The sequence below is a fragment of the Manacus candei genome, unplaced genomic scaffold (genome assembly GCF_025592945.1).
Source record: "Manacus candei isolate 608988 ecotype Guabito, Panama unplaced genomic scaffold, ASM2559294v1 h1tg000003l, whole genome shotgun sequence".
NCBI classification, from domain to species: domain Eukaryota; kingdom Metazoa; phylum Chordata; class Aves; order Passeriformes; family Pipridae; genus Manacus; species Manacus candei.
Window position 1 is genome coordinate 17,314,658 of NW_026138051.1, and position 22,353 is coordinate 17,337,010.

Consider the following 22,353-nt stretch of genomic DNA (forward strand, 5'->3'; position numbering starts at 1 on the left):
GCCTGATGCCAGCCCCAGCTGTCAGGTAACAAGGAAGCCAATGTGGCAAACACGTGACCCAGAATCATTTTACCACAAAGCTCACTGCCAGCAGACCTGCATCTTCACCTGTTCATGCTTTTAGTTAATGAGGCTGGTTTAGCTCTTCTCCAGGGCCAGTTTCCCACACAAAATGTTGCAGCCAATGAAATAAGCCCCTGCATGAAGCTGTATTATTTCTGGTGAAACAGATGGATGTGGCAGTTACAGAGCGAAGGTATGAGCCTCTGAAGAGGCTGAAGGTATTCTGCATTTGAGAAGTGAAGATAAGTCAGCAGGGCCTGCCTTCTCAGCTCAAAGAGCAGGTACAGATTTGTTCATACCAGGTATTATATAAATATATGCACGTGGATGACTGCACACACGAGACCAATTGGCCTCAACATGAGAAAACGGAGATGAAAGTAAGAGGACCATATGGACATCCATTATCCAGCCCAAAAAGGGAGTCCCAGACCCCACGCTAACTCCATCCCAGGAGGCTCTGCACTGAAAGCCCATGGCCTGACTCTCCTCTCCCTGAGAACAGAATGGTTGAGGTTGGAGGAGACCTCTGGAAGCCTCCTTGTCCAACCCCCATGCACGGGAAGGCTGCCCAGTGAACGCCCCAATGGCTTCTGGATATCTCCAAGAGCAGATATTCCATTTCCACATGAGGAGGTCAAGGTGGCCTTTGGCCCCTGAAGCACTGGCCAAAGTTCAGTACATAAAATCCGGAAGACAAAATTTGCTCTTAATAGAAAGTGTATTTTCCCGAGGAAGAACATTTTATTTCCTGAAAACCGGAAAAGATGCAAATTCAAAATGTTTTAGCCTTTATGATTAAGTTAGAAACAATGCCTCATACAGGCAAGACAGCAGTTCTAAAAGGTTCTTTTGGCTGTGAAGGGTTTTTAAGAGCTTTTTTTTAGCCAACAAAATATACATATTTATTTAATCTTTAAATAGAATTAATCTTGAAGGAAGCATACGTTTAGATCACAGGGAAAAAGCATGAAATTCAAACAAATTACTCTTCAAATCTAAGACAGAATGGCTTACAAAGCCTCAAATTCCAGGACTTCACTCATTCCAAATACCCCTTTAAATATGAAAATAAAATGAGAAAAGCATAAAGCTCTTCAGACAGAAAGCATTTCTTGAGTGCTTTCCAGTCGTGGTGAAGTGTTGACAGAACAATACCTTAATTTCCTTTGCAACTGGCATGTTCTGGCTGTAATTTTTCCTTCAGAGAACTCAGACATTTAATTCTTTCAGAAGACTGAATCAATGAACTAACAATTACTGTAAGAAGACTTATGCTGGCTGAGGATGTGATCCTCAGGCTTTTTGTTTTGCAGCCTCAAAATAAATTTTACCGTGTCATCCTTGCCATCACCACATCGCCTCAGGGCAAATGGGAGCTGATTCTCTGAGAAACCAATTTTCATCTACTGATGGTGGAACCAACTAAATCAAACCTGGCATTTTAAACTTTAAAGAAACATTCAGAGCCTTGGAACTGTACTGTTTATGTTCTAGACATGACATTGAGGTAATTTAATATTTTTTTTTCTTCGGGGGCAAACAAACCGCAACAGCGCAAGAAAGCCTCCATCCAACCCGAGAGAGGGAAATACAAACTGGAAAAACTGCCAAGAGAGAAGATAACAAAATACTGGCATCTGGAGAGCTGTCTGCTTGGCAAGCATGAATGTCATTTACAAATGTTTGCTCTTAATTATATTCCTGGAAGACTTGGGTGAATAACAGTGCTGTGAAAATTGCCGCTTCCAAAACACTGCCACTTCATCATGTTGAAATAAATGCAACACTCGTGGAAGGGCGAGTGTACCTAAGGATATCACCTCAAAAAGTGGGAACTCGTGCCTCGCAATGCCCTGGTACCTGTGAGACAAGGGGGAGGAAGGATGCAGTTGGGTACAGGATACCCACTGAACTCCCAGCTCCTCAACAAGCTTCTGGAGCAGGGAAGGCAGTGCTGCTGGCAAGGTGCCACCGGGGTTTTTCCTTCCTGCCATGACACAGCCAACACAGAAGGGCACAACTAAGAACAAAGAATTTTCTGAAATGACATCAGAAATGGGATTGAGCCATCAGGTTGATGTCATGTGGGGCCCACACAGTCACCAGACTGCACTGGAGAGGTTGGACGTGAGCATTTGCTGACAGCTGAAGGCTTTATAGCTCCTTGCTCATCTCTTCTTCTGGGCAAGCTCCGTCTTAACAAGATTTTCCAGGCAAAATAAAAATAAAATTATGGCATTAATAAAATAAGGGTGAGCAAACAGCTCCATTCTGAGAACAGTTTGGCAATTTCAGAAGAAATATGTCACAACTTCCCCAGCTGAAAACATTAAGGACAAAATATTTTGGGAGGAATGTTTTATCCAGTCAGAAACAAAGATGGAAACATACCAAGCAATGTTTTTGTGATGCCTCCCATGCTCAGCACATTGGGGGAAAGACAAGATGATAAACAGAGCACAGTGAAAATCCCAAGGCTTTGAAAGGGGCCAGAGCTCAAACCCATGATATTAATACTAAGGTGCACCAGCCTATATGACTAAGGGCAATAAGAGTGAATTAAACTAAGTTCATAAATTCCTACTGTTTACAAAAGGATGCTTCTTAAAACAACATTCTTGGGAGAACAAAACAGTATCTGTTTCATTCTCAGTAGAACTTCTTAAATTAAAGACCCAACTCATAAAAAGTGAGGATGTATGTCCCTTCCCAACTTCTGGAGCACTGTGTTCTCCCACACTTTCATTTTTCAAGTTGCTTAACACCCAGAAGCACAGTCAAAGTCTCCTCAGGGTTAAGCTCATTGCCAGTGGCAGGAGTCACCAGCCCACTGCAGAAAGGTGAGGAGAGACACAAAATCCTAGAACAAAGCAGAATTCCTGATCCTATTTCTGAAGGATCTTCTCAAACATAGAAACGGAACCCAACTGAATGAAATACCATAAAAGTTCTTGGGGCTTCTTATTTAGAGCGTGTCTGAGCCACAGCACACTGCACTCACCTCAGCCTTGGTTTGAACTGCAGGCTCTGGTCTAGGAAAATGGGACACGGACAAGGGTCACACAGCTGTAGGTGACCCTCCAAGACTTGAATCCCAGGCACTGCCAGCAATAACTGCCGGGATGGATTAAAGGAGTTAAGAGATCCCTACTTGTTTGTTTGGCTGTGTGAGAGGAGCCCTCAGGGCACCACACACAGCTCTGCTCACTTCCTGCCTACAGGAACAAAACAATTGGGAAAGAAAGTGCTTAACAACACATCTGCAACAGCCCTTTGGTGACTGCTCTGTCCAGCAACTTTGCCATGCTTCTTGGGCCCGTCTTCTAGAAAAGCAGATGGCTGCACTGTCCATCTGCAGTGTTACTATTTTCCCATCACTACTCTTAGCACAGAAAAAAAAATAATTGAATTACCCTTATAAAGGTAACGCCTCAAATTCTGTAGCACAGACTCTGGGACTCTCTCTGCTTTCAAAATGTCACAGGTTTGCTCTGGGGTGACAATGCAAGTCCAAAGTACTGCTTCACCCTTCTTCCCACTAACTCATTCTGCTTCCCAAGTCCCTGTCTGGTGTCATGGATGTACATCCCTGTACATAAATCCATCTAAACACATCCATGCCTGCCCATCATACAGTCTTCATATTTGTATTAGCAATTGAGTTGGTCTTGTCACGGACAGAAATCATATTGCAAACGAATCAAGATTTCAGTTTGCTGAGGATTGACATTGGTGAAACTTATAACTGATGTGAAGTTTGTATTGCTTCACCTTTAAAATCCTCTTTAGCAAAATGCCATCAAATTCAAAATATTTGCTGTTAACAGGATTCTTGCAGGGTCCAATGCACAACAAATTTCCAGAGGCAAGCTTGTTAATTATTATTTTGAGTTTTTGGTGACAAAGGTTACTTTGGAATAATAACAGGTCAAACCTGCAGACAAAGTCAACACGCATTTTCCAGTTTATCTGACAATATAAGAACACCTGCTGGAAGCTGAGGCAGGGCTTGCAGCAGAGCATGTCACAGCCACTGTGAAAGGATCAGAGTCATGTTGAACATGAACTAGCACAATGGCCACAGTCTGGGCACTTTGACCCACGATGGTCTCCCATCCTCTTTCACTGTGATCAACATAATGTGACCTCAAGTGATTATTATGTATTTTTATTATATTCAGCGAGGGATATCTTGTGGCAGCTGTCTTTTCTGCTCTGGTAATAAAGGCTCTTCCTTTTGTGCTACGGGTTTTGGTTCCATAAAAGATTAGCTAACAATAACAGATGAATAATAATGTTAGCCTTAAACACAGGAAACCCTTTTGGAGTTTCCCTGTTTCCTCAGGAGGCTGCTTTCAGAAGTTGTGAGCTATCAACCATGTTTTACATGGCTAATGGAGCAAAAATGCTCCTGTTTGTTTCTTCCTTTTTTAGCCAGCTGTAAAAAACCCAGAACTCCCTGTTGTGAAACACACAAACACAGTCCCCAAAAAACTCCACCTTTACTATTTCTCGGCCAAGAAGGCAAACGAACCGTGTGTATCTCACTACCTTCACCTGCCCGAGTGTCACCCTGGTTCTGGTCTGTCCTGCTCTTTGGCTACCAGCTCCCTCTGCCCAGTTTCTGAGGAAGCACAACACAGCACATCCCAGATAGAGCATCAGCGGCATCTCGATGACAGCCATTAACACCCACTCTGAGCAGTCTTCTGCCTCAAAAGGATGTCACTCATTAGGTCTTTTACCTCCTTCCTCCTCGGCGAAGAACCCCTTTCCCTCAAAGCAAATCAACACAAGAAGAGCTAGAAACACTCACATGCTCTGGTACCCTCACCACTTCAGACTCGTTTATTGTGCAAGGCAATTGTGCTGATAGAGCCCTAAAAACAGGTCCTGAAGAAAATGGCAAGAAAAGCCCGGCATGACTCTCCTCAGAATGTCCAGATCATCACCACAAGTAGCAGCAGTTTGGATGGTTTGCCTGGACAGTTTGGTTCTGTTATTTCTGCAAATAATACAAGGAGGAAGATGGAATAGCAGCAACAGAGAGTGGCCAGGGAGAGGAGGAACACGTCAAAGTGTGTTCTCTTGCAAAGGGAGAAGGCATTTTCTTTTCAGAACAAGGTCATTAAAAAAAAAAAAAAAAAAAAAAAAGAAAAGAAAAACACACCAAACAAACAAAACAAAACAAAAACCCCAAACCAAGAACAAACAAACATAAAAAACCCCCAAATCTCAAAACCTTAGGAGAAAATAATAATGGGAGAAGGAAAGAAACAAAACAAAGTCCATGATGTTTGCAGTGAATTGCTTGGCCAGACACCATCAGAACGTGCTGTTCCAAGTACCTTACAAAACCAACAAGGGAAGGCCCTTTACAGCTGGAAAACGTTTCCTTGCCTCCAAGAAAAAATTCAAGAAGCATTTCATTTTTATTAGTGTAGCTGGGGGAAAGTTGCAACTCAGTATTCCCCCCCTCCAAAATAAAAAAAAAAGTGCCACCCTTCCCCCCCTCCATTTTTTCAAAATGTGTTTCCTCCTCAAAAAGATCAATTACTTGGAGCAGCCAAGACTATTATTAATTTAAAAATTACTACAGTGTCATATTAGGGTAGCACTAATAATGACAGATTTAATCTATCATGATCTTCTCTATGAGAACTTACATTCCTGGTTAGTAGAATGAGAACTACAGTTCCAATGAATTCCAGTTACTTTTTTCATCTCTGTAGATCAACACATACTATATGTGTTTGAGCTATTAGCACTTTTATTTAGATTATATTTAGATTTTAATACCCCCTTTAAAATATTGGCAGATGATTTATATTTTTGCTGTTTCCAGGAGCAGAAAAAACATCCAAACCAGCACTTTCCGTTATGCTTTTAGCACCCCACACTTACCTGGCCATTCACATCACCCAAGTCCCTTAAACAAAGGGCTTTACTGCCCAGACTTGCTATCAGCCCTCAGTTGGCTTGAAAATCAGTTCTGAATTGCAACTGGAGGCAAACTGGGGACCTTGTAACTGGTAGTGAATAAAATCAGTTATCTGAACCATTTCAAGCAATGATTGGTTAAGTGTTCTTGCCTTTGGTTAAGTGTTGCTGGACTTCAAAAGCCTGGGAAATGCTGGTCTAAAGACACTTGTACTGAAGACACACCAGGGTGCTGCTAAGTGCTCTATAATGTTTTGAATTTCAATGAACTCCCATGTATCTCACGTGCCAAATCACAGCTGGCCACCTCTGTCTCATCACTCCAGTGCAAAACCAAGTGGCAAATCACTCCTCTTGAACATGACATTACATTTCCAACTGCTGGTAGAAATGGTCCAAATCAACTGATTCCACCGAATCAGACAACAAGAAAGCAGCTTCCTAATCCATCTGATCCAGAATTACAGCCATAGGGTAAGGTCAAGACTTGTTTTGAGCTGGATTTGAAAGACCTTGCCCTCCATTTTATGCCACCTCCTCCCAGTAGCCCAATTCCTCAGGGCCATTGTAAACCCTAGAGTTCCAGCCTGGGGATCACCAGGATGCAAAGAACAGTGGCAGCTGAGATGCACAGAAGATTAGCCCACTAGATCTACTCTCACTAAACAAATAAAGCCCTTGGGCAGACTTTTAGTCTCTAAAAAAAACACCAAACAAGGTTCAGAAGCCAAGTGCCAACACCTGTTTTACCCCTAAAGAAACACACAACATGATGGAGACTCGCCTACACCAGGATCTCAAACGGGTGGCAGCTCCTTGTGATATCACTTATGTGCACCCATTGCCCCTCCCCTTCCTTCCTAGCTCAAAATTAATTCCATCAACATGAAAACAATTCGACTTAATTGCAATTGCATCATCTTCTGCAGGATCCCACTGCCAACCCTGCCATCTGAATGTGCAGTTGCTAAGGCAACGGGTGTGAAGAGCATGTTTTCGGGCTGCCACATGCACGGTTGAGCTGTGCCAACATCCGAGCTCCTGCAGCTGGGGTGGATTTAACGCCTTCCTCCCCAGGAGCAGCCTGTCCTTACTTCCATTGCAGGGTTGTGGCAGCCAGCCCTTGGCAAGCAGCTACTCCTCCTCTGCAGATCGACACCTGCACGAGAGGGACAGATGGCTGCAGCTCAGCTCAGCAGGATCAAGCAACAAGGATGCTGGAACAACTCAGCTCAAACATGCAGCAGTGCCAGACTCCATTTGTAGAAGGTTCGGGGCACAGAGTTCATCATGTACATAATTAATGAGGAAAGAAAAAAATCCTTTGCCATCATTTAAGAATTTTGTTCTGACAGTTTCCCATCTACCTGTTGTTCCCCCCTCATCTACTTGCAACACACAAACAGAAGTTTGCATCACAAACTTGGGCTACATGGTCTCTGCCTCGACAATTTTAAGCTGGAAAACAAGATTAATGTGTACAGAAACCTTCCCTTCAGTCTCTCTGACTATATTCCAGGGCAGACTGCTTCCCGGAGTTCAGCTCTTAATACCTTTCCTATTTCTTTAAGGTGAAGGGTTTAAACTTAGGTCAGAGTCTACTTTGCCTGTGACCTTTTATACCACTTTTGAGTCTGCGAGGCTTAAGATCTTCTATAAAAACTAAGGTGCCCTGAAACCATATATACACATGTACATTTGGCAAAGAAACAGCTGACTTAAAACTTTTCCATAGATACTGAGCTGTAGCTGAAGATCACAAGCTAAATGTGCTTTTAATGACACATAAAACTATTTGTAACAGTGGCAAACAGCCTCTCTGCTGCTGCACCCGTGTGTAATCACAGCTAATCACAGCATACAAAAGTGCCTGTTAAAATGATCTCCAGTGTAACCCAGGAAGTCCTAAAATCCTCGAGTAGCCCTGTACAAAGCAATCATGGAGTGCATGTCTGAACATACCCACTGAGGGTTATTATTTGGCCTGTGGAGGACAACATCCATGGTGTTAAGGTCTGGGATGTGACAGATACATAAGGAAAAGAAGCCCGTTAGGATTTATTTCATCTCAGTGCAAGGCCGAGTCTTTCACAGCCCTTTTCTCCTACACACATCCCACAGAAGCACAATGACCAAGCAAGCTGCAAGACACTGGTGCCTGGATCACACAACCCGCGACCTGAAACTGCCTTTGTGTTCCCATCAATGTTTGAGGAACATAAAAGGATGTGTGAGCTCCCTCAAAGCTCAGCAGAGGCTCATCACCTCTCTTTGAAGCGCATTTTTCTCACCTGTCAGATTCAGGCATGTTCCACATGCGCCAGTGTTTCCAGTACAAACACAAATGTCACAGCACACAGAGCTTCGTGACTTGTGCTCATCTGCAGCTGAACAAGAGTCAATAACCACCAACAACAGAGAAATGTGAACAAGCCAAAACTTCAGCTATTTCAGCACATGACAGCAACCTTTGCAGAATAAGTAATATTTTCAAGAAGAACAATAATTGGATCCTACAAAGCTTGAGGGGTGAGGAGGAGAGACCCAAGCAAGAGCATTGCTATCACCTCATATTTTTGGCTGGAAAGAAGTGGCTGAAGGGATTAAAAAAGCATGTTCAGATCTGAAAAAGGGATCATTAAATCAAGAGCCACGCTCCTGAAGGGAGCTGGGGGTATGGAGAGAGGTCTGGCAAGCCAGGTAAGTGTCACTATACAGAGGGGCTGTTACAATCTAAACACTTTGTCACACAGAAGGCAGCAATTTCACTAGACTGTACTGTTAGGAGTCCACATCACTCTGCCATGCCATCTTACGGAATCCTCCTTTAATGTCCACTCTCCTCCAGCTCTGGATTCTCCCCAGGCCCCATCCTGGCAGGTATCCCAGGGTGTGATGAGCTGTCATTCTGCTCCATGCCCCAAAACTGTTCTTTCAGTGCGTGGTCGTGCAACTGCTGAACCCCTGGTGCGGTGCCAGGACACCTCCCTCCCCTGCCAGCACCCCTGGACTCCGACACAAGTCCCAAACTTAAGCAGATGTCTCTGGTCTTGTTCACAGCCAAACTGAAAAGCAGGGTTAGACTGCAGCAACACTGCCACAGAACGGGCAGAGGAATTAAATGATGAAGAGCATTATCTCTGAGGGGCATTTAACCCAGGTGTTCTTACACCTGACAGCCAAGTTTTTCATGATGCTCATTCCACAAAATTTATGAGGACTGAGATACTGTTAAATATTCTGGAGGGCTGTGACCACGAATCCTGTGGAATAAAGAACATTAATGCAAAATCTGTAAAGGTAACCCAGACTAAGTGCCCAGGCAGGCAGACATGTCCTGACCCTCCGCTACCTTCCAAAGGAGGGTAAAATCTTCTTAGGCAGGTAGAGAGGCAGAGGAGCTGTCAGGATTCAAATCAGCATTTGTAAATAGGAGGATGTTTCAGCTTCTGAGACACTCTATCATTTTCCACCAGTTAGAAGCAGAAAAAGCTGGTGCTGCCTCCAGTAAAGGCGCAGATGCAGAGGTCAGAGCTCTGCATTCTCTGGCAAAAACCTCAGTCCCCCTCACAGTGCCGTGGATAAACCTGCTCATCCCACACTTCCCAGTTTGGGAAGTAGGGAGACACTTGCTCTGTTTATTCCTACATGCTGTATAGTTACAGCACACAGCATCTTATTTCCTGGACTTTTCACTTGCATGGTGATAAGCACACCTGAAAACACTGGAAAATTGGTGAGAAGATGGAGAATGGGGCCCATGGCACACAGCATTTCTAGGAACACAGGGCAGGCTCTCCACCTTCAGCCACGTATCTGATCTTTGACACCAGTGAGTTAATCAAAGACAGCAGTGTCCCTTCTGTGGCCTGGACACAAGAGGGGTTTCTTGGGAAGCAGTTCAGCAGTCCTGTCACACAGTGTCTTTCTGTGCTGTCTTACTGAACACAAACCAGCTCTGTCTCTCCAGAAAATAAGGGTGCAATCACAGCCCTTTAGTAAAGAGAAGATGCAGATGAAAGCAAAACAGGAGCTTATAAAACACAGGGTCAAGCAAGGGAGCCAGGAAAGCACATGATAAGACTCATTCTGAAGGATCAGACTATTATTTTCCTTTATGAGTAACTAAAGAACACTGTTTACCTCTGAAGCAAGCTTATCCACTCTTTCCCCACATGCCTGCCCTGGTTGGAGGTTCACTGCTGTTTGTTTAATACTGACAAAGAGGTCCTTGGGATTTCATACTTTTTGCAAGGTCAGTGAAAAAAAAAAAAAAAAAAAAGAGACAAACCCGGGGTTTAGTTAAAAATGAGACAGACAAAATATCCACTGAGCAGAGTGACTGTCATTCCCGGGTATTTTCACCCCATGCTGAGCAGGACCACCACACAGAGGCAGTGTTTGCCTCAGAAAGGGGTTAGCCAGGACAGGTGGCTGAGGACATCCCAGGGCCAGCTGAGATAGCAGGGGGGCAAGAGGCTTCTCCTGCCTCTTGGCAGGATACAGCTGCCCCCAGCCCCACCTCAGCCTGGCAGAGGGAGAGAAACTCCAGGGAAATCACAGAAAAAGAGCAGGATGTATTTTGACACCAACATCAGTGGGCAGGAAAATTGCCCACTAATAAGGAGAATCTTTCTTATTTTTTTCCCCTCATAAACAAGCAGGTTTTCCCCACAGAAAATTTCAGGGGGTTTGTGTCTTATGTTACTGCTTTTGATCTAAATGATGTGGGGCTGGTTCTAAAAAGGAGAGTCCCTCAGCTCTGCATGAGGTTCTAAAAGCCTGCAAAATCAGCCACCTACAAATCCCTGCTCACAGCCTGAGCCTTTCTGGACAGTTCTGATCAGCCCCTTCATGGCATCCCCCACAACAGGCAGAGATTGCTGTCCCTCTGCACTGGTGTGGAGCAAGCAGAAGAGGGGGGATATTTCCCTGTTAAGATGCCAGTAAAAGTGGCAAATAGACACAAGCATTACTGTTTGCTTGCAAGACAATAGCTGTTCATTTGGAATACAAAATCCCTGGTGTGTAATTGAGGTTTTACACGAGTCAAAGGCAAAATGCACAGTAACTTCAGCATAGCCATACAGAGACCAGAGATGATATCAATCAACAGAGGAAAACACTCCCTCTGGGTGTTGCTGCTGAGGTTTCACCAGAACCAAACTGAAACACAGCCAAGGAAGAGGGTGTCAAGTCCACGACAGAACAATGGCTTGCTCAGACACCTCTTGGTGGAGGTGCCTCTACTGGGGTAGAGAGTAGGAGTGAAAAAACAATCATCAGTTACCTTTGGGCGCTTCCATTCAACTTTCCTTGGTGGTGCTGACTGATAGAAAAGGGATCCATCTGAGGCTGGAAACTCAGGATCTTCAAAGAGCTGTCTCTGCTGGATACACTGCTCTTTCAGCTCGTGGTACTTCTGGTCTCTGAAGAGCTGCACTGATGAAGGCATAGCTCCCTGTCTAGGTAAAATGAATATTGGCTTGTACAAATTACAAAGGCTCCTTAAAGTCCATAGATGATACCACTCATTAAAACATATAACTTGTTTCAAAGGAGATTACTGATTTATTTAAAACAAAACAACCCAGATTATAAATTAGATTATGTTAAAGTAGTGGACTAGAAAATTATAAAACCCAAAAAGATCCTATATATAAGGGTCATATTTTTGTCTGAACAGAATTCTTCTCAGGAAAGAGTCCAGATCAGTCACAAACCCAGCATTTTTCTTTGTCTGATTGATTTGTAAGGTAACAGAGCAGGGCTTGGCTCTCAGTCTGCACCATGTGTGAAGGGTTGGACCATCTTTCTGTCATACATTCTTCTTCTGGCCACTAAAGCTCTAATTATCTACACCAACTCTTATGCCTAAAAAACCCTAAACCAGATTTCTATGGTTCTCCATCTCAATTTAAGTGAAAATATTTTGGCTTGTACTATTGTCTTTGAACTTGATGTTACATTTCAGGGAACTGAATTCCCAGAAGTAGCAAATAGTTGCAAATAATTGGTGAGAGTTTAAAATACTTTAGAAAGCACAACAACACTAAAAAAGATGAAAAAATGTGCTCTCAGGACTTAGTTCCCGGAGTCCTGATTATCTAACCTGACAAGTTTATGGTTGCAGCCACAGAGCTCAAATAAATTGCTTTAAAACATTTTACAGTTGAGAAATAAACTACAAAAACCATTCAGGATAGTTTGAAGTTTAAAAGACATGAGGGATATTATCTCTCCTTCAAGGAAGGAAGTGGTAAGAGCACCTGAACTTACTCTGGAAGTTCCTCTGTGTCAATTCCTCTCCTCTTCCTTCTGGACACAGGTCAGAGATTTATCTTCCCTTCCTTCAGGTATCTACAGCAATAAAGACAAATGCAAGTTGTCCTGTGTCAGACCATAAGAATTAACCAGCACAACTGCTCTGGAGCACGACACCACACCATCCTGGCAGCCCACTTGCTGTGTCCAGCTGCAGTGGGATCAGCTGGTGCTCCTTAAGCCATTTGCAGCACGAATTGGATGAGATTCCACACACTTGCAGAAAAATTAAACCAAGGCTTTGCAGGTGTGAGCACAACAGGAGGAATACAGAAGAGTAACGGGCAACACTTGGAAATGTCAAATTTATCATGGTCTTTGTTCTTCTGAGTGAAAGATACCATAGCCTGAGTAGTCTATGGATGGGTTCAACACCTTCTCTTTCTCCCTTTTTCTCACCCTCAACTCCCACCTCCCCTCTCCCATTCCAATAAATCAAATGGTAGTTCAGTGATGAGAAATGTTGCTCTAATACCTTCACTAATGGGAATGAGGAGAGTATTCAGGAGTGCTCTTCTACCTCTCTGCCATTCTTGCACCCATCTGCCCATAAGCATAAGCACGGCCAGATTTCTGCCAGCAGAATCTTACACAGCAAAGTGATGGAACAAAGAACCAGTTTATTCTTGATGTTTTGAGCAGGCAAATCCTTCAAATGCCAGATCATTCTCTGTCCTTTCTCAAGGCAAAAATCCAGCTATAAATTTTGCATACATCAGGACTGTCATGACTTTGAGTCAAATCTTGATGCTGCTGGAATCAGTGGAAAAAATCCTACTCCTTCAGCCAGGCCATGGGTCTCCCTTCCAAAAGTGGACCATGAAGTCCCTTGGTTACTGTGTAATCCAGCTTCAATAAAGCAAAACTACACTTAAAACTACACTGATACTATGGCATTTTTAGCAAATTCCTTTTTCTTAAGGGCTATTTCACAAGAGCATGGAGTGACAGGGCAAGGGGGAATGGGTTCAAACTGCAAGATAGTAGGTTTAGATGAGATATTAGGAAGAAATCCTTTCCTGTGAGGGTGTTGAGGTCCTGGCACAGGTTGCTCAAAGGAGCTGTGGCTGCCCAATCCCTGGATGGAGCATTCAGTGGAAGGTGTCCTTGCCTGTGGAAGGGATTGAAAGTGGATGGTCTTTAAGGTCCCTTCTAACCCAGGCCATTCCATGATTCTGTTATTTTCAATTATGTCTCTCAAAAAAAAAAAGTCAGAAGGCATCTCACTTGGCAGGTGGTCTCCCAAGACAAGGTAAATAGACTTGCTTCCCCTCACAAACCGATTTTTCAATTTCAAGTGTAGAACAACTTATTAATTATACAGAGTTAGCTCAGGGTCCACAAAATATAGTTTGACTAATTTGGGTGGGATAGAAATTATTTCGTGATAACTGGTATTCTCGCCTGCTAAAAATTCCCCACAAGCTAACTAACAGTCTAAACCGAGCCTATTTGTTTTTAAAATAGCCCCTGGGTGATAAGGTTTCCAGCTGTCACTGCCTAATTCATTGAGATAGGTCTTTAATGACCTCATTCCCCTGCCCTTTCTCTCTCGCTGGCTGCCGGACTGGAACGTGAGTCCTTCCAGGACTAACACCCCATTACACAACAGCCAGTGCCCTGGCACTGCACAGAACGTGGTGATAAAGCACAGCACGTGAAATCAGGCTGCTGTCTGCTCACCCTGGGCTGCACAGGGCAGTGCTCACCAAGGGGAGCTCACAAGGAGGAGGTTTCTCCTGTCTGGCTCTTAACCTGCCCGTCCCCACGCTCCCTGTGCTGTCCAGAGCACACAGTGGAGTGCATTGTCTCAGGGACTCAGGCTCCTGGGGCTGCCCAGCCTGGCTGCTTCCCATCCACCCGGGAGACACTGAGCTCTGGAGCTGAACTGAAGTCCCATCACCGTCTGCAAAACTAGTAGGAACCCACTTTCACAGGAACCCAAAACTGCCTTTTTTAAACACAGCAAAAGTATCTCTTTCTTGTTGGAAAGTCCACAGTCAAGAGTGTCAGTGCAGTTTCTGTGCAACAGCCTGGTGGTTTGAGCCCTGAGGATGGAGGACCACAGCTGAGCCCTCCTATCCTGGGGGGTTCACCTACCAGGACGTGGCCTGAGGCAGACAGCAAGCACTTGGCTCCCATTCCAAGATTTTTTTTTTTTTTTTGAAGCAGCTCCAAGTTTTTGACCCTCAGTTGATCAGTGAAGCTCCCAAAATAAGATCCACGCTCCCTCCTCCTTCCTCCAAGTCACGGTGCACAGCAGCAGAGCTTCCCCTGCTCCACACCCAGCAGCTTTACCCTGGTTCAGCTGGCATTCCCAGTGCACACCATGCAGGGCTTGGCAGCCCCTCTGTCCAGGGCTGCCTGCACTGCCATGTGATACAGAATGAGCTGAGCACAGTGCAGTGAGGGCTAAGAAACACAGTCCTAAAAATACCACACCCCAGCTCAGAGACACTGTTACTGCTCTGCAGTGAGAAAGGGACCACTCCAGGGGAGGGACAGAAGAGAGAGGAAGGGGGAAAAAACCAACCCTGAAGAGTTCTACAGGTCAGCCATTCTTATATTTTTTGTTTATTCCCTCACTATATACAATTACAGTTTTGCTTTTTATCTTTTCCAGCCTCTGAGCTGAGCTCCCCAGGACTTCTTGTCTCCAGGCAGAACAACTCCACAGCTGCCCTCAAGGTTCCTACAGCACCTGTGGTATCAGCAGAAGTACAGGAGGTCCCACATCTCTCAGCTTTCAACCTCTGAGCTTTAAAGTCGTTGTCTGACCCTCTGTTTTACCGGAGTGAGTTTCCTATTTTGATTGGAAAAAGGGTTTCAGTGGGAGAGTGAAGCTGAGTCAGTGCAGAGTCCCCTCCTGAGCCTGACCACGGAACAATTTCATTTTTACTTACAGTTTATACTCAGAAACGCTTCCCCCATCAGAGCCAGCCAGAGTACGACTAAATCACATTCAACACAGCAGCAAATACCAGCTCCTGGCCTTACGAGCAGCCATAAATTAAAGAGACATTCACTTGAAATCCAGGTCCTCACCAGAGCATTAAGATGAAATTCAAGTGTTACTTCAGTTATCCAACAGTGTTTCTTTATTCCTTTCTTAACTTTTCTCTTTCCCAGCTGCTGCATGGAAGATCCACAACAAACAACACTGACTTACTGTCCAGACAGGTGTGTGAGGGATAACCACACCCTCACTTCCCCTGGATTCATGCAATAAGCACACAAAGCTGAGCAAAAGTCATGTCCCCTCAGCCCAGCCCGTGTTTTTAACTCAGCGTAACTAAGTGACAGGCAGGGTAAAGACTCAGGGAGGGCAGTTATCGCAGCTGTGAAGCCGAGCACACCCCCACAGCGAGCCTGTGTGTGTGCCAAGCATCCCGCCCACTCCCATTCCAGCCAGAGGGGTTCAGGAACAGCGGGACCAGTTTTGCCTTAACCAAACCCAGCACTCTCAGTCCCGGAGGCGAACGCTGCCAAGCAGCTGCAGAGAACCCTCGGTGCCAGATGAAACTCCCCTGCAAGGAGGAGGCTTGGTGTGTTGTAACACTTAACATTTTATCACACGCCCCACTTTTTCTGTTCCAGCTGCAAAACTCAAAGGAATTTCCATGCACCGCACCAGGACTACAAGGACAAAGTGCATTTCCAGCCAGGATTTAAGGTCACAGTTGGACACAGCTTTGAACACGAAACTGCTTTTCCAGAGGTGGATCCTAAAATCAAGCTGCACAAGTTCAGGCACACCCCAGCCTCAGGACCACATTCCTGCTGGTTCAGGAGCCCCCACCTGGGAAGACATTGGAGGGATGCCAGAAAGGATATACAGAGCATATGCCACGCTCTGGGGTGGCATCCTAGGCTAGGAGAGCTGGGGCAGTTCAGGCAGGAGAAGAGAAGAGGCTGGGGAGACATTATTGCAGCCTTTTAGTACCTAAAGGGAGCTTATAAAAAAGAGGAAGAGTGACTTTGTACGCAGGCAGAGAGTGGAGACAAGGAGGAGTGGTTTTAAGCTGAATGACAGGAGATTTAGATTGGATATTAAGAAGAAATACTTGGCTGTGAGGGTGGTGAGGTCCTGGCACAGGTTGCCTGGAGAAGCTGTGGCTGTCCCATCCCTGGAAGTGTCCAAGGCCAGGTTGGACGGGGCTTGGAGCAACCTGGGCTAGTGGAAGGTGTCCCTGCCCATGGCAGGGGGTTGGAACTAGAGAACCTTTAAGATCTCTTCCAACCCAAACCATTCTGTGATTCCATGAACCCAGTTTTAAGATTATTACCCATTTGCAGGTACCAAGCTTGCTTTTGTTTCATGCAAGCAGTCTCCTCACCAGTAATAACAACCACCACCACCTGGTTTCCGAGTTTCTCTTTTGTACCTGCAGTTGTGGGCCCATCTTGACAAGACACAAAAACCTTTCAGCTCTAAACTTTGCTCCTTCAAAACTTACTTCTCCCCAGACCTCAAAGCCACTGTTTGGTCTATGAGAGCAAAACAAGGACTCAAGTATTTCACTGTTTGCAAACATAGTTTAATATTTTCCCAAACATCTCTTCCTCAAAACACATAGTTTACTTCACAGCAATCAAGTCAGTAAGTGCCTCCAAAAAGCAGCCCTGCAGCCTAAAGCTTTAAATTACTCTGAACTGGTTTTCTGTAAAACCAGAAAACTGTAAAACTGCCAATTAAAGGCACTTCCAGAGCTCCATCTGGAAAAGGTTATTGCCCTCTCTTCCTGTGCAGAATGATCACAGGTCCTTACAAAGCAGTGACTTTGCAAATCTGTATTAAGAGTGCAGGGAAACTTAAAGCAGTTTAAAAGCTTCCACTTCACATACTCTATGGTTTCATGATCTTGGCTGTTCCACTGCTACATCTGCAGAAGAAGCATCTCTTCTGGAGAAATTTACTCATTCAAATTCTTTAAACAACACACTAACTTCTCTGAGAAGCTTTATGCTGGACTGAGTGTCCTTTCTTCCTCTGCGTTAGAACCAGTATTAAAGTATAAAGTCAATGTTAAATCCGTGTCGTGTGTATGTGCAACTACATTAGTCAGAACATACTCAATTTGGGTCAAATTTGCTGCACAGGATAGTTTAATAGCACCCTGTCCAGTATTAATGGCTGTGGTCTCAGGGCTTCCCAGTTTTTTTGGGTGGCAGTGTTATCCCTGATGGGGCAAAACACCAAGTTTTTATTGTGTGCTCTGGGGATACCATGATTCTGCAGCATTGGCCCTTCTTTCATTCAGGTTTTTTTTGATTTTTCAACAAAATAAGGTTAATTTGACTATTTTATGGCCTTTGTAAGTTAGTACTTTAGTAGGCATGTAAAGATTTCTCTTTTAGCTCAGCTCAAGAATTGCCTACGGGAAGGAGACACAAGCATTTGCCTTTTTATAGAAACAGGAAGGTGCCAACATTGTTCTGCTGTGCAGTTTTGCTACACTTAAAATTGAGAGAGGCAAACACATATTTTTGTCTGAGAGTATCTGCCCATATCCTATCACTTCTGTGAAGGAATGTGGGGGAGAGTAACTGGACGTGAGAGACAGGACTGGCCATAACCTGTTTGCTTTCAGAGATGGCATCAAGGTCTGGCAGGATCATCTGGCTATAAACCAAAGCTTTCTACAATAAAATTAATTACAGTACTTGATGTGCAACACCACAGAGCTTAACCAGGCTTTTCTTTCGGGTCTCACTGGGACCCAGGGAATTTCTCCAGCACCTGAGCTGTGAGCCAGAATGCAGATTACACTGTAAAGCCCATGCAAGACAGTGCAGAGGGTGGGTGCTGGTTCAGGACCAAGCTTTCCATCCCCTAAGCCCAGGAGTGAAGCAAGAGCTCTGCCAGGAACCTGCCACCGATTTTCACAGTTTGTTCTCTCTCCCAGCCTCTCTATCTCACCAGTTCCTGGTGAGATAAAATATAAACCCCTTCTGACCCCTCAGGATGGGAGCACAGGAGTCGTGGCTGATGCTCTGCAGCCCTTTGGGGTGTGAGGTGCTGGCTATCCATGCGCTGCAGCCCCTCATCCCACAGCAAGAAGTCTGGCTGTTCCAGCCTTCAAGGGCAGAGCTGAGGGTGCTGGGGCTGACAGGTGGGGCAAACAGCAGCTGGGAAAAGCTCCCCTTGCAGGTGATTATGCCCAAGGGTGAACAACTCCATCTGGTGTGAGCAGAAGCAGCCTAGATTTGTAGAGCTGATGGTCAGGGGCGTGTGGGATCCTTACAGCTTGAGAACTGAGCAAAATCAACACGCACGTGATTGCTAAGTGGTACACTGCTGAGTGGTCAAAACTGCTCAAAGTCCTGGTAGAATGCACTCAGAGAGGGTAAACACTGGTTTGACTCCCTCTCTCCCCTCCTTGCCTTTCCTGTGAGAGTTTATCCCAATGTGAAACAGCTTTTTGACATTTTCTCTCTCCCCTTGGGCAAAGGCAAAGACTTAAAAAGGAGTGGAGTTAGCAGCAGAGCAGGCTTCTTCCTCTACCTGATTGGTTTCTGGGTGAAACCTTCAACTAAATGCTGAAATTCTTAAAGACCATTGCAAACAGAGATAAAAACCCCGTGGCTCCTTTCCTTCAATTCAACTAAATGCCACAAGGACCAGTCTCACCTTCCCCTGCTATGCACCCTGCCCATGTTGGTCCCCAGAGGGGAGCCCCACAGGTCTCTGCCCACACCAAACACACAGTTACTGCTTGGCCAGTGCTCCCAGACAGAGGCTTCTGCTCTCAAAAAACAGCACATGCTGCCCCACTGCCTTCAGCCAAACTGGGTTTTCCCAACTGTGTTTTGTGTGGCTCCTGGTCCTGTCCACACATGACAAATAAACTGCTGGAAGGTCTCTTGCACCAAGACCCCGAGGGGCTCAGCCAGAGGCACAAACTTGTTTGGCAGCCACCAGCTCTGTTCTGCTGATCATGTACTAAGTTAAGGGCACCCAAAGTCCACGAGCTATAAGCCCATGATGCACTTCACAGTTTAGACATTAAGCAGTAGCTTGAGACAATTTTTTTACACTCTATCTCATCCTCAAGGCCCCAGTGTTTTGTCTCTGTCGCCAGTGCAGATGTTTAAGTCTCTTGCTAGGTCTTGGCCAGCATTCAGAAGTTCAAAACCCTCTGCACATCCGGACTGTGAGGGTCTCTGTCTCCAAGAGCAGCGAGGTGATGGTACAGGATGAACACGTGGCACTGCAGACCAACACCAGCACATCTACCTGCAGCTGGCAAGCAAGATTAAAATGCTTTTCCAAACAGCTGTGCACCAGCACCATGAGGATGTGCCCCTTTTCCAACAGGTCTCAAGAGCAAGTACTCAGGGTGGTCCTTTCTGTTTCAGGACAGCAATTGCCACCCGTTCATTTTATGTCACACTTTGTCTCTCCAGTGAGAGGAGAGAATCCTGTGTGTATTGCACAGGATCCAGCCTCAGCACAGCTTGACCCTTCAGCTAAACTGATACAAATTTTCTCTTTAGTGAAGACACAAAGTGGCTACGGGACACACTTTTAAGGCAGAGGGGATTTTCCAAAGTGCACAGGTGACTGCAGGCTTCAAAAAAATCCTACCTTCAGTGGCTTTCACTATAGCCTCGGGATCAGACACTTTTTCAGCTACCTCAGGAGGTGCAATTCTAGTTTGACTTTTTTTTAAAAGGAATTTAGTACAGTAGATGCCAATTGTTACAATTACCATTAATCCAGATGAGTTATATATAACAAGCTCTGAAGAAAATGTCAACAGCATTGTCACTTGATTCATTCAAGCCAAGCTTTTATGCTGGAACCACAGGAAACAACTTTCTTCAGAATTCTTCAGAATTCTGCCTTTTCATAAAAATCAGTTAAAAAAAATTTATTGCAAATTAATGGTTAACTCCTTATCAGACCACTCCATTATTTTGTATATTCACTTATTAATTATTTTAGACACGGTATAAAAATCTCTCCTTCACTAGAAACAAAACAACCAAGAAATTTCACAATGAAAGACTCCACAGCGAGAACTGATAGTATTTTGGAAGACCAGAGACAGTATGGCAAATGGAATTATAAGAGCAGAGATCAAATCACATTTTATCAGTCTGGCCCCTCTATTTGGAATAACTGTTAATGATGCCTGTAGAGATGACTAGTGTGAAACTGGTTATCCCAGAAGAAAGGAGAGCACCCATGCCTTGGCAATAAATCCTGTAATAAAGCTAAGAGTTAGTATAGAGTTGAGATGTGACTTTCTGAAAGAAATGTACATTAAACAAAATCAAAAAGTAATCAAAATAATTTTCTCACTGTGCTGGCTGAAGCACCTGTTCCTGCTGACACAGAGAGTTTTCATCCTGGTGATAAAGTTGCAAATCTGGTGAATGGCAGTTTTCAGGTTGCCCCTGGCACTCACCTGGGTGAGGTCAGACCTTGCTCGGGGCACATCAAACTCCAGAGTGGCTCCTGCAAACACTGATCCCCCAAAGCCTTAACCTGGAATCCTCTGGACTGTACCACGATCACATCTCCAGCAGGGGTGGTGTCGGGATGCCCCTTCCAGGGATGTCACAGGGACCCAAAAGGCAGAGCCTTGTGCACTCCTGACAGACAAGCTGCCTGTGGGCTGCGACTGCGGCTGTAACTGTGAATGAACTTTTAAAGGAGGAGATGAAGCCAGGCTGTTTGGCAAGAGCTGCAGGAGGGGTTTTTTTTTTCTGTAGGGAAAACAGAACAGATTAATGTGCATCACGAAAAAAAAAAGTTACATTCCTTATTAGGCTGCAGAGTGCTCCTCACTTGCGTAAAGCCACCAGTGTCAGTGCCTCTGCCTCTGTCCCTCCCGACACACCCGCCCAGAAGAGTCCCACACAGCTTTCATGGGATGCAGCTGGATGGGGCAGGAGATGCAGCAGAACCCAGCAGTGGCTTCAAGCCCAGAAAATAATATATTTCTCTGTGCTGTGGCAAAATAAAATGTAGGACACAAAGAAATTCTCAATAAGAAATGGTTTCGGCAAAACAAACTTCTCCCCATTCTTTCCTCAGCTTCAATTTCCTTTTGGGTAAATCCTAAACATCTGGATTAATTTGACTCAAAATTTTTCTCATTTGAGGACAATAACACTCTTATTTTACCATTATGTGGCTTTTATTCATACTTCAGTAAATGTAGGCCAATTTTTAAACAGGAACCATTTCGAAATGCATTACAAAATTTCATCTATACCAGTGGTTTTAAATATTCTCCCCAATTTGCTTCCTCCATTTAATCTTCATTTTATTATAACTAGTCATAAGTTTCCAAATAGGTCCATTCCTTTTCCTAAACATTGCTATTGAGCAAATCTCTTATTTGCCTAGAGGAATTTGGATCTCAGGGGATGAGTTACATTCACAAAGTACCCTGAAGATGATTAAGTAGTATCATAAATTTCGGTACTGCAAAGTTTGCTGCAGGACTGTTTGCTCATTTACCCCAGTTCCTTTTGAAGGCACATTGAAATTTGGAGTGAGAGGCCCTGGAAGCTGCCACTACAGTTTTAACATCTCATGAGTAAAAAGGTCCTACGTACTAAGGCCACATGTTTCCAATTCATGATTGAGTAAGTAGAATGAAGTTTAAATCATAATAAAAAACTGATGCCTGCCTATATATTACACACATACTGTGATTCATTTGCACAGATGAGGGAAGAACATGAAAAACCCCACATGAGTACAAAAAAATTCCAGTCTGCAAGCTGATAATAAATATTCCCAGCTTATAAAATGTGTTCTCGCAGTATCTGCCTTTGCTTTGATCCAAGGTGGAACAAAACCATGAGAACTGTTTCATATAAGTGATGTAATCCAAGAATTGTAATGGATTTTGCTGGGCTGAGGAGGACCTCTTGCTGGAAGTCTTGTCAGAAGCAGGAATTCCTTTGGACAGGCAGCAAGGTGAGCCACAGGGATGGCAACCAGTGGCAACCAGACAGCTCTGGTGTGACTGCAGAGCTTGTATTTCAGTGGGGCTATGGCCC

The 22,353-nt window shown here is 44.6% G+C and overlaps 1 protein-coding gene across 3 annotated transcripts in view; it reads right to left on the reverse strand.

Moving 5' to 3' along the window:
• Positions 1-20,996, reverse strand: part of LOC127470558 (calpain-5-like) — a 54,018-nt gene extending 33,022 nt beyond the window's left edge. The window contains exons 1-3 of one of the 3 annotated variants that reach the window (XM_051786223.1): positions 20,745-20,996; positions 12,286-12,366; positions 11,297-11,467 (exon numbers count right to left, since the gene is read on the reverse strand). In XM_051786223.1, coding sequence (XP_051642183.1) covers positions 11,297-11,461 — 165 coding nt within the window. In that variant the 5' untranslated portion in view covers positions 11,462-11,467; positions 12,286-12,366; positions 20,745-20,996. Of the gene's footprint in view, positions 1-11,296; positions 11,472-12,285; positions 12,367-15,233; positions 15,253-20,744 lie in introns of those variants that run through there. The other 2 variants (XM_051786203.1, XM_051786213.1) reach the window with 2 other exon arrangements.
• Between the last annotated feature and the right edge of the window lie 1,357 nt (positions 20,997-22,353).